The sequence below is a fragment of the Leiobunum rupestre genome, chromosome 2 (genome assembly GCF_980474605.1).
Source record: "Leiobunum rupestre chromosome 2, qqLeiRupe1.1.hap1, whole genome shotgun sequence".
In the NCBI taxonomy this organism is placed as follows: Eukaryota; Metazoa; Arthropoda; class Arachnida; order Opiliones; family Sclerosomatidae; genus Leiobunum; species Leiobunum rupestre.
This window is the reverse complement of record NC_143385.1, coordinates 41,649,859-41,663,410: the sequence shown is the minus strand read 5'-3', so window position 1 is coordinate 41,663,410 and position 13,552 is coordinate 41,649,859. Positions and strand designations below refer to the sequence as shown.

Sequence of the window (13,552 nt, the reverse complement as noted above, 5' to 3'; positions counted from 1 at the left end):
CGGTCGTACCAATTGATCTCTTTGGGAGCCTCCGTCTTGATGGAGAGGAAGTCCAAGCACTCGGCGGCGTGTCCGGCCACGCACATGTAGCAGCGTCCGCAGCCCCCGACGGGCATCTCCCAGAGCGGCTCCAGCTTGTGCCAATCGCCCGCTTTGCAAGAACTGAACCTCCGGTTGGCGTTGTTGTTCTTCTTGACCTCGTTTCGGTTCAAGGTCGGAGGATTGGACAGTCTTATCTTGTAGCAACAACAGCACACGCCGCAGGGGTGCAAAGAGGCGACACCGCTTTGGGGGTCGTTTATTCGGTTATTTCGGTTGTCGATCGTCTTCGGATTGTCGACCAAGTTCTGGTTTCCGTTCTCGAAGAGCGTGTCGAACGATTTGATAAGTTTCGAGTGCAGTTTCTGGTCGGAAAAGAACTTGGGGATATTTCTGTTGGCGTCGTTAAAAGCGTCCTTTTCGTGACAGAGCGGCGATTGGCAGTTTTTACGGACGACGGCCTCGTCGATGTCCGAGGCGTTGTTGGCCACGGATTCCCCTCCGTAGAAATCGGGAATCTTTCGCGAACCTCCGAATAAAGATATCCTTTTATCGTGTTCGATCGAGTAGGCGTCTTCGACACGGTCCAAGCCGTAAAAAGTGGCCCCATCCTGACTGCGAGTGTACACTTTCAGTTTGGATTCTTTCAAAGAACCGACGTCTTGGCTATTTTCGTGGCAAAACCCGTGTATTTCGATGTTATCGTTGTAATTTTTCAACGAGAAGAGATTGTTGTTGCTGACGAAGTACGAGGAATTCCTGCGGTTCTTGTCCAACCTTTTTTTGCGGAATGGATGTGGCAGCGAGAAACTCCGTTGCTCGTACGACGAAGACATACTGACGCTTGTCAACTCCAACGAATTGGTGGCCAAGATTTTCATCAAAATCCTCTGGCAAATTCCCCCTCCGTCACGATCAATCTATTTCCATTTCGTCAATTTGGACGCGAACACATTCTTCGCTACTTTATACATCGCTAAACGAGAAATGTAGTTGGGTGGCGACCAAATTAATAGGTCAATGCCCAAACGCAACAGCGCGATTCAATGAGTTTTATTCCAAAAAGGGTTTCCTGGGAACGTCAATAGAGTAAACCGTTCTCAAAAAGTGCACGCGATAAGAGAGATAAGGCTGGTGAACTTGGCGTAATTTGACCGAGAGATGATCGTTGTAACCTTTTGGACCACGCACCTAGAAAACGTTTCCCGCAACGCGACTCGAAATACGAAACGCAAAGTTGGAAGTTAGCTTCGTCGGGCCTCGGGGAATTATTCGAAAAGGCAACGATCAAAAGAAGAAAATATCCTCAACGACCGCGTCTACTAATTCCATATCGCGAGCGTACACTGACTCCCGTCCGCTACGAAGCCACCACAGCACTAAACCCGCTAGAGAAGCGTCTCCCCCTCGCGAGCAAAAAATATGAGGTTGCCCTCCCCCCCTCGCTGCCATATAATAGATCTTTCTTAGATCAGAATAGCATTGAGAAGGCCGAGATGCAACGCTGCCACCGTCGGGTGGGGGGAAATGGCAGGGGGACTAAGAACGTTACTACGACGGGGGGCGGCGGGTGAATTAGGGGTTCCCTCGGCTCCTATCTCCTGGCTAAGCTCGGTTCCTTCCAGAATAACACTTTCACCTACCCCCCTCTCTCTCTCTATGACTTTTCCACTTGGCCGGGTTGCGAACCCCCTTTCAAACTCACTTGTCAGTAGGGGCGGCGCACCGTTGTGGCGTCGTCAATAACGCGTCTCGCGGGCTTCTGACGCTCTGACCAGCCACGTTGGACGTCGATGAAATCCACTTTTCGCCATGGTTCTTCTCACGCGTTACGCGAAATCAACTATGAAGATCGACATTTTAAGGGTTTTTTTTTGGCTAAACCTCTACTTTTCTGGCGTAACACGTCGTTTAGTATCACCAATAACTTCACTATATGGAAACGATTCGTGGTGCGGTTTATCCTCCGTCACGAAAGGGCAGGGGTAAAAATACGTCACTAATGTGTGCAGGGTGACCACAGAATATTTTTAATTCCTTTAAAGGAATTATAGGAAATTTATCAGTGAAATATAGGAAAATATAAAGGAAGAAAATTGGGGAAATAAAGCCAATTAATTATAAAATAAGAGAAAACGGTTGTCAAAATTATTTAAAGGGGGAATAACATTCAAAATAAAGTGGATAACCGATTGAAATATCAACTATTTTAATTTCTTCAGACGTTTGAGTTAAAATATAGGGTATTATAAGAAATGTAATGAAATTATAGGAGAAAAAGGAAAAACATTAACTTATAGGAAAAAATAGGAAATATAGGAACTGTGGTCACCCTAATTGTGCTTCGATCGCGTCCAAGGATGTCATTTTTCGGTTTAATTTGTTTAGTGCGAATGAGCTAACACAGGGTTGCCATAAAATTTTTATATTCAAATTCCATGACCGTTTCAAGAGTTTTACCTGACTTTTTAGGGTCGAATTGTTTTATTTATATTTTGCTTTTATCAAAAGTTAATAAATTCCAATGGACTTATATTTCAGTAAAAAGGGTAACTGCCATGTTGAAAAAAATAGTCAAACTTTCTAGGAAATAAATGATAATCATAGAATTGGTCTTAAATCTAGAGTGAAATTACCTTTAAAGTGTCAAGATAAAATTCAATTGCCGGACTTTTTTCTGAATTTTTACATATTCTTAAAATTCCCTGACTTTTTAGGTTATTTTAAAATTCTTTGACTTTTCCCTAAATTTTTAAAAAAAAATTAAATTCCCCGACTTTTAAGGCTAATTTTTAAATTCCCTGACGTGTGGCAACCCTGTTACAGTTAAAGCGTGAGGGGATGTGAGTAATGCTAAAATCGTCTCAAGGCAGAAATACAATTATATATTTTTTTAGAAATAGACTTGACGTTATCAGCATTTCTATTGCACCGATTATCTACGGAGATATTGGTCGAACAATTTGAATTGTAAATGTCAAATACGTCAATCTCATCTCATCCAAGATATTCATTCATTGTATGATTGTGACGGTAGATGCGATGGACGTTGCGGAACCGATCGAATTTATTCAATATCCGAATCAATTTTACGAATAAAATTGATTAAATGTCTAGATTAGAAAGGCGTATTTACCACTTAGCACACAGCGTACTTTTAACCATGATTTTTTAATTACCTTTAATTAATAAAGTTTGTTCAAATTATCATTGATATTTCGAAAGGCTTAACGATTTTTAAAATAGAGAATAAATTGAACTGTGATATTTATAAAGCGTGATTGTGATTTAAAAATAAAATTATTTCCGTGTTCAATTTTTAGGGTTTCATTTATATCCAATAAATTAAATTAATAAAATCATAAATAAATGGGCTAATTCATAATTAAATAAATAAATTCAAAAATAAATGGGCTAAGTCACAAATAAATTAATAAAACCACAAATAAATGGGCCCAGTTATAATTAAATTAATAAAATCACAAATAAATGAGCTAAGTCATATTTAAATAAAAAATAAATGGGAAAAGTTATAATTAAATTAATAAAATCACAAATAAATGAGCTAAGTCATATTTAAATAAAAAATAAATGGGAAAAGTTATAATTAAACTAATAAAATCACAAATAAATGGGCTAAGTTATAATAAAATCATAAATAAATGGGCTTTGTCATAATTAAATTAATAAAATCATAAATAAAAAGAGTTAAATTTAATCATTTAACCAAGTCATGATTAAAGATCAATTATTATTAAAATTAGTTAATAACTATATTTTTCGGAAATTAATTATATTTTAAATATTTGGGTGTTAATTAATATGAATAAAACTGAAATAAAATGATTGAACTTTTAATAAGTTTATTATTTTGAAAATTTTCTAGCGCGAACTAGAAATAATTCTTTTTAACTTAGTTTAAATTAAAAAAATATCTACTATTAAAGAAATGAAAGATGGAAGTTATCTCAAGGACAAGGCCACCAGGTGTCGCCCAATCAGTAACGCTTCATTTAACGTTCGATTTGAAATTAATGAGGAAATTTACGAAGATTTATCAGGCGTTTTTGACATTTTTAATGAACCTTTTATAGCCAATCTTTTCGTTTCGTGAATAGCATTCGGATTGAAATATTAGCCACTCTGTAAAAAAACTCCTACAAGTTTAACCCAACACGTTCTTAAGACCGTGGCGTAATAGGACTAAAACAGGGTCTCACAAACCGCTGATATGGCTTATAGGAAATTGCTGGTCGATTTATATTGTATAGGATTTTATAGAAGATATTGTTTTGGAAAATAAAGGAAAATATAAAATATATTCCATAAAAATTACAGGGTTTTTAAAGGGTATTTGTTTTAATAATGGGTTGAGATTTCTAATATTTCGAAAATTCTTTCTAACTTTTTTGATTTTGATATCAGATATCAAAACACATAATTGCCCAAAACATTCAAAACAATATAGGAAACAAATAGGAAAGTAGTTTAATTATAGGAAATTATGGGAACACATTGAAACGTAGGAAAAAAATTATAAAAACATAGGAGTTGCGATAATCCTGCTAAAATTTCATAGACTGAATACATCAAATGAGAAATAACTCTTCATAGTGAAGTATCCTTAAAGATGCAAACATTAAAGTCAGAGTTGTTGATTTGATTTTTAGTAAAAATAATAAAAAAAAAACTATTTATTTGATTTAAATCTGATTTTTATTGTTTTTTTTATTGATTTTGATGGGTTTATGACCGTTCTCTTGACAAATTGATAGATTATTTGAGTGCAACGATAACTAGAGCTTGGCGTTTGGATAAAAATTAACCACTTATTTATTTTTATCCATAACCTACAATTATCCGAAAATATAAATTATTTTTTGCATGCTAAATCGTTGATTATCCAAATAATATCCATAAATAAACAGTTAACCCAAATATTTACGATTAATCGAAATTTTGTAAGTTAATTTATCTGTCATGCAGAGCTTCAACGATAACGTAAACTATATTTTATGTCAATCTTTATTAAATTGAATTATTAATTAAGAGAAAATGCAATTAAATCTTATTATGAATTGGAATTTCTAAAGAACCTAATTTCGTATATTTTCATAAATGCATTGAAAATACGTGATTTAAATCAATAATGGTTTTTTAAAAAATCACTTGATTTAAATCGCGTGTATGATTTGACAGTTTTACGAAATGCATACTTATGTCGTAAAAACAATGTTATATACTTGTGATAGTACGTACTTAATTAAGAGCATTTGATTTGATAAGTGGCACTAAGGAAAATTCTATTACGATAAAGAAATTTTTGTGCAAAGGCGCATTGCGAAATTTAATAATACGGAAAGAAAAGTTGGTAACTTTGGAAAATGTAGAAAACAAAAAATACGTGATCTAAAAAGAAAAATCCTGATATCGAGAAAGCGAAGGAAAAGCTGTCGTTAAAAAAACGCCTCGAGTTGCTGGCAATAAGGGTTTCTGGAGCGAGCAGTCGCCAGCGATGCAAATCCCCTTTCAAGACTACTCCGAGATTGGCGGGGGGATGGGAAGTTGAAAAGGGACCATCTTCATCTATTTCGGGGTCAAAAGTTCCACTAAGCTTCGTTCGCTCATAGAAATCGAGAAAACGACGCCTATAGTCTAGTCCAACATCGAGCGACAATTTTAGGGAGAATTCGCGAGTTCGGTTGCCCCATTTTTGGGAAACGTCGACTTGGCTATAGGAGGGGTTTCACTTTTGACAATAAGAGGAACGAATTGAGGAGACCTTGTGGTTCAAAGATATAAACAAACCCGGGACTTCCTGGGGTTTCTTTGGCCACCGTTAGCCTGATATTGACGCTGAAAATGCAGGTGACATTTTGTGTTGGAACTTAATATATGGGTTTTTTTTCCTTCAATGGACCCAAAAACTTTTTTATCGTATTTTTTTCCTTGCCTGGTGGATGAGAGATTTCTATTTTCGGTTATTGTCGCTTCAATGAATCGAGATCCTAGTGCCCTTTTTTTACCAGATAAAGTTGACTGCTAAGTAATCGCTGTTTTCACGGGGTGATTTCTAAAGTTACGTTTTGAATTTCCCTATAAATCTAAACAATTTGCATAAGTTTTTTATTTAGATTTTTCGCACGATCGAAAATTAATCATATCGGATGAATTAAAAATTATAATCAATCAGCTAGCCTAATACCAGAGGCACCACCTTAGGCCTAAGTCAGCTAGCCTAATACCAGAGGCACCACCTTAGGTCCAAACAGGGCCGTAGCCAGGCTATAGATGTAGACCGGGCGAACCGTAATTTAGGAGGGGCGAGTAGTATTCAGTGCCGTCTTTATAGATTTACTTCGAGAAACTCCAGGTCGGGCCCCCCCTGGCTACGGGCCTGGGCCCAAATCAACTAGCCTAATACCCGAGGCACCACCTTAGGCCTTTAATTCAGGTGGTTGGGTAACAAATTCGTAGGAGGGTGGTGGTAAGCAATTCATGCCTACACTCACTACTACCGTTAACCTCAACAAGTTTTTATGGAAGGGGAAACCAAAGAACTTGGGGAAAACCCATTTAATTAGCAGCAGAGCTACGTCAAGAATCGAAGACTAACAATTTCGTTCAAAGATGTTTTTCGTAAAAAATCCATCTTAATTTACTTAAATTAAATTTTAAACAAATTTGATAAATATAATATGGAACGGAATTTATAAAATCGAAATTTACAGCAGAGCTACGCCAAGAATTGAAAAGACAATCATTCAAAATTTGAGAGAACTTTTTCAAGACCCGCAGAAATTCATACGAATTTAACGACATCCAAATTTCAACGTCCGCCACCAAAGATACTTTTTTCCTATGTATTCGCGTATGACTCACGCTATTATTAAATGATGAGAATAACGAGCGTCTAGCCGGTAAATATTACTCCGCGGAAAACGTGTGGGCTCCACGGTGATTTAAGTCTAAAAAGATATTCCTTAGAAATTTGGTCGAAGGACCTATCCTGTGGATATGGATAGATGAAAAATATGAAATTCATTTTCGCCATCAGTCCAATTCCGGTTTTGGGTCGCGGTAATTAGGGAGAGCAAATAAGGTGATTAAAGCAATTGTAATTATCAGAGAGAACCCATTAAAAATATACCGGTATCTCCGATATCAACGGCCTCCAAAATCATTCTTTTCGTTTATTAAACTATGATCTTTCCTTCAAAGTATCCGGCCGACTCAAAAAAAAAATCTGATAGGAAATATGTAATCGATTTATAGGATTTTATAGGAGTTGTTTTTGTAAAATTGCAGGAAAATATAGGATAAATTCCATTAAAATATAGGATATATTCCATTAAAATATAGGATAAATTCCATTAAAATATAGGATAAATTTCATAAAAATATAGTAAAAATTCCATTAAAATATAGGATATATTCCATTAAAATATAGGATAAATTCCATTAAAATATAGGACAAATTCCATTAAAATATAGGACAAGTTCCATTAAAATATAGGATAAATTCCATTAAAAAATTGGATAAATTCCATAAAAATATAGGGTAAATTCCAATAGAATTACAGGAAAATATAGGATTAATTCATTGAAATTACAGGAAAATATAGGATAAATTCATTAAAATTAAAGGAAAATATAGGATAAATTCCAATAAAATTACAGGAAAAGTGTGTAGTACTTATGAAGTGAAAATTCATGGTTTTAATTCGAATTTGGTTTAATAATTTGTTGAGCGAGCAAAAATTTATAATATTTATAAAATTGTTTCTAACTTTATAAATTTTGATATCAAATGATATAATTGCAACATTTGAAGCCCAAAAATTCCACACAAAAATTAGGAAAATAATGTAAGTTTACGTTATAGGAACAAATGGAAAATATGAGAAATATTATTCAATACAGGAGGTGTGGTCACCAATCGATTTCTCAAAGCATCTTTCGACGGTTAAAGAGACCTAGCTAGCTCTTGATTTTTTTTCTTGTAGATGAAAAAGAAACGAGTTATGGAAAAGTTATTCATGGAAATGCTGCCTTTTTAAGCCGAGCGTCGGCAGAGGCTTTTGAAAGGGGCCTAATCCTTATTTTTACTGCGGCCGCGACATTTTGGAATTTGAAGAAGACATTTTTCGCGACACCAAGTTCCCACTTCCGCCTTTGAAGGCAAGGCCGTTTATTTCTCGAATAGTTGGATAATTTGGGTTTATTATTATTCTTGAAAAATTTCTTATTGTTTGGGTGTATTAAGTTATGAATTAATTTTGTGAAAATAAAAATATATATTGAAAAAAATTAATATGTTTTTGAATGAATTTTAAGGATATTTTTTTAAGAAAAATTTAAATTAAAAAAAATATTGAATAAATTTTTTAAATAAATACAATTATTGAATAAATTTTTTAAATAAATACAATTATTGAACAAAAATTTTAAAATAATATAATATTTTAATAAAAATTTGAAATTAATATAATTTTTGAATAAAATATTAAAATAATATAATTTTTGAATAAAATATAAAAATTATATAATGTTTGAATAAAATATTAAAATTATACAATTTTTGAATAAAATATTAAAATTATATAATTTTTGAAATATAAAATTTAATAATTTTTTAATAAAAATTTGAAATTAATATAATTTTTGAATTAAATATTAAAATTAATATACATTTTGAATAATATATTAAAATAAATATAATTTTTGAATAAAATGTTAAAATTATATAATATTAGAAATATTAAAATTATATATTTTTTTAATAAAAATTTTAAATTAATAAAAAAAAATTGAATAAAATTGTGGAAAAACATTTTAAACAAATTAATGTATTTATGAATAAAAACTTAAAATAAAATTATATAGTAATCAATAAAAAATTATAAATAATATATTTTTAATAAAAATTATTATTACTTAACAAAATTTTATTTATATTTTGAATAAAAATGGAAATACATTTCGAATAAAAAATATTATAATTTTTGGAATAAAAATTTATAAAGTTTTTCGAAAAGCACTCTATTTTTCACATAAAATTAGGTTTGAATAACACAAAATTTTTAAAATATTAAAATTGAAGCTGAATAACATGAGAACGTGATAGTCTCATACTTTCATTATTTGGTATTTGTCCGCACTCAAATTAATAATTAGTGACAGCCGAAGATCTATTGGGCCCTGGCCGACTTGTTAATTTCTGGGGAATTTCGGCGCTTTTGGAGTAATCATCATTGAAGGAAATTGGAGATTAGCGCAGAGGGAGAAGTGGATACGAGCTGCCGAGTGCCGCTCCCCCTCGTGCCACATTTCGGAATTATAAAAGACAGAATTTCTCTGCTTCTTTTAATGAAAGGAAAATTAACTCCCTGTAAAGGGGCCGTTCGCACTTCAGCATTTTTATTAGTCAACTGGTACCTTAGGCACCAGCTTAGGCCTAAGTCATCTAGAGACCTTAAATGTCCTTTTAGCTATGTTCGAATCATACAATTTTTTAAATAACAAATATTATATATTTAATCATTTTAATACAATTTAATCGAAATTAGAGATGATAGAAAAATATGTTATAATAGGAAAGGGTTCGCACAAAATTTCCGGAATTAAATTCCCTGACATTTCCAGGTTTTCCCTGACTATTTTTGTAGAATAAATGAATGGTTTGAGGTAAAAATCTTGAAAAATATTTTCTTTCAAAAATTTATTTGATTGATTTATTTGGGGTCATTATAAAATCTCCTTAGTTTTTGGGACCATTTTCAAACTCCTTGACTTTTCCCTGATATTTTAGAATCATTTTTAAATTCCCTGAATTTACCCTGAACTTTAGGAAACATTTCTAAATTCCCTGACTTTTTTCCAGGTTTTGCAGGTCGTGTACGAACCCTGTAGGAGTCCAATTTCTTAAAATATAAACCATTTTTGTTGGTCAACTTGTCCTTACAACTAAATTCTAATAATACAATAATTTTTGGGGTTGAAAATAATACATTTAATCTAATTATTACATTTTGAATTAAAATTAATAAATGCTAAAAATAATAAGGAACAATTTTTACTTTTCAATAATAAAAATACGAACAAATTTCTTAAAATTGGGACCAAATACAGGCCAATGTAAATCAAAATCAGATCTCAAAATATGAATAATATTTTAATTATCAGAAAACGAACTTTGTTTTTAATTATTTAACCATTTGGTAAACTTCTCATGAGCAGAAATATAAATATATTTTAAGCAGGGTTATCACAATATTTTCAGATTAAGGTTTTCCCTTACTATTTTCACTTTTTAAGAAATTTTTCCTGACTTCGCGATAAAACTATTTTTTAAAAGTAAAAAATTACCAGAACTTTCAAAGAAGTACATAATAATCAAAGAAATCCCTGACCTTTCTGTTACTTTTTCAAGCCTTTTTTAAATTCCCTGACTATTCCCTGACTCTTCCCTGATTCATCTGATCCCTGGCAACCTTGTTAAGGAACATTTGGTATTTTAGGGACGTATATTCCGATGCTAGGGTGGTTTAGGGTTCTTCAACGAAAATCGTAGAAATTCCGTACTCTCTAGCGAAAAATGATTTTAGAAATCTTGAAATCAACTTGAAAATCCCGAAATTTGGGTGAAAATCAGTTTTCAAATCTCGAATTAAGTTAAAAAAAAAAGCCTCCATGTGAAAATTGTGCTTTGAAATTTGAAAATCAATTTCTGAAATAACTTTGAGATTCAAAATCCCGTACGCCAAATTTGCTCTTGAAGGAAAATAGGAACTTTTGCATAATCTAGGCAGGGACCTGGGAGACAGCATAGTATAATATTGGTGTCGCAGCCATAATGTTTGTTGGGATGAAACCAAAATAGTGAATCAAGTTGAGCCACAATAGTTGTATAATGTGAACGTAGCTAAATTTCGTACTTGGACGGATAAAGCGCTAGGGGCAAACGGAACTTTCATTTGCAAACTAGGGGGATTTATTTTCACAGAATTTTTCATCCCTCCTATAAACAGTACACCTACTCTCTTTCTGGGCTCTACAATTAAGAAGGAATTAATTTCCGGCAGCACACACCTGCAGTGATAAAGTCTTACAAGTTATAATTAGCAGTTGCGAACGCGATGACATCTCTCAATAGGCCCAAATTATAAGGAAGGCGACATCTCTTGGTCATAAATTTTTGTGGCTGTGAATTAAAGGTATGTCCACAATCGTCACCAGGGCAGGATTCATTAGGCATTGGTGACGACAAGGCGTTTTTTATTAGGGGTCAAATTGAAGACTATTTAATAATCAGCTAGGCTAATACCCAAGGCACCACCTTAGGCCTAAGTCATCATGCGACTTTTGAAGCCTTTAATTCAGGTGGCCGGGTTACAATGCGTAGGAGGGTGGTGGCAAGCCCTGCTTTTGACTAAAAAAATAATTGGACCTTTACCAAAAAAAATGACTTAAAGATTGAATTATAATATATATATATAAAATGCTTATATCAAAAATAAAATGTATTGTAAACAAAGTAAGAATAATTGTAAGTCGCGGACGGACACCCAAAAATTCCGGAAAAAATGGTCCCCAAGATAAGAAGGGGCCCCACAACACACTGGTCGCAGACTATCGGGTAATATTATTTATTATAGATGATATCGTGTGACAGAAAATTGATATTTACCCCCAATTTTACCAAACGGGCATAAATTAACATTTCTAAATATAGTTTGAAATACAAATTGCATATCATTATGGACCGAAAAATTACCTCGTTAAGTTTATGATCTATCAATTAAAAATTGCAGACAGAAGATTTTGATGATATAAAATTTAAAAATAATCACAACTAAATAACATATTTAGTTTCAACTTAAGATATTTGTGAATAAATGCGCATATAATTAATAAATGGAGCCAACATTGTGCAAGAAAAGGAATAGAGGATATTCGTAAATTGAAAATAGTGCAATGACTTACGTTGGTGGTGAGTTGAGAGGTCAAAGTGGCGACTTTTTCGTGGGCTTGTTCCAATTCCCTTCGGAGCTTTCGGATCTCGTGAGCTTGCTTCTCTTCGGCCTGAAATTGACATTTCATTTCACTTGTTAATATTTAATTTAAGTAGTTATTTAATTTAACTTGCTATAATTTTAAATTTAAGTTGTTATTTAATTTAACTTGCTTTAATTTTAAATTTAAGTAGTCATTTAATTTAACGTGTACTATTTTTTTAAATTATTACTTAATTTAAATTGTATTATTTTATTAAAATTATTATTTAATTTACCTTGTATAATTTTATTAAAATTACTTTTTAATTTAACTTTTATTATTTTATTCAAATTATTATTTAATTTACCTTGTATAATTTTAATAAAAATTATTATTTAATTTAACTTGTATTATTTTAATAAAAATTATTATTTAATTTAACTTGTATTATTTTAATAAAAATTATCATTTAATATTCAATAATAATATTCCTTTTACAAATATCTTTGAATTATACTAAAATTGTTTGAATAAATTTATGTTGAAATAAAATAATTTTATTATTACGTTTTTTTATTTTGTCAGCTGAACCATTATATACTGCAGCATAGGCTGGTTCTTAATGTAACACAAATTGGCGAGAAATATTTGAAAACGTTTTCTCAAAAAGTAGTTTAATGAATGATAAGAAAGAGATGCAACTAGTAAACTAGCGAATACATTTTAATGGTGCCGACCTCAATTTAAGAGTAATTTTCATATCTCCCCAGTCATTAGACGCAGTGTTATTCATTTAAGTATTTCATTAAAATTATTTAATTGCCAGCCGAAAATGTTTTGCATAAAATTTACGTTTTTCAAATTAGAATTGTAGAACTGGAAAATGCGTTTATTTAATTTGTACAGCTAAAACTTTCATAGATTTGAATTTGAAATTTGGTAATTTTCTCAAAGCGTAAATAAATACATTCAAAATAAAATAATAATAATTTCGTCTGCAAAAACTAGAGTTGTTAATTTTCCGGAAACATAAATTACTTTTTTAAGGGTTTTTAATGTTTAAAAATTTTGCTTTATTTAAATTTGCGAACAATATTAGACTAATCATGGAATGACAACGTATTTTATTATTTATATTTGGAAAATACGGAAAATTTTCCGAAAATAAGGCCTAGGTCATTTTCCGGAAAATTTTCCGACTTACAACTCTAGCAAAAACATTGTCAGGATATATTGTAAGAAAAATGTTATGGATTTTGTGGCGCACGCTTAATCTAGGCCTAACTCTTTCCTGATCTACTGGCCATATGCGTGATACACGTCACTTTGGAATCTGGGAGGAAGCTTACCGTTGAATAGAGAGACGATGATGTAGAAACCAGAGATAACGAAGAACCATGAACTAGATTTCGGGAGAAAAAACTCTCATTAGTGGAGAGCTTAATTTGCATCATTCTCACATTCAAAATGAACCAAAAAAAACCATACACACACACGGGAAAAAAGTCTTGTTTAA

At 32.2% G+C, this 13,552-nt stretch overlaps 1 protein-coding gene across 8 annotated transcripts in view; it reads right to left on the bottom strand.

Moving 5' to 3' along the window:
- The window catches only part of sick (sickie), a 363,513-nt gene that overhangs the window by 26,155 nt on the left and 323,806 nt on the right, over positions 1-13,552 (bottom strand). For all 8 annotated transcript variants that reach the window (XM_090165613.1, XM_090165609.1, XM_090165611.1 and 5 more), the window contains 2 exons: positions 13,386-13,438; positions 12,025-12,123 (listed from right to left, as the gene is read on the bottom strand). In XM_090165613.1, the coding sequence (XP_090021739.1) occupies positions 12,025-12,123; positions 13,386-13,438 (152 nt within the window). The remainder of the gene's footprint in view (positions 1-12,024; positions 12,124-13,385; positions 13,439-13,552) is intronic.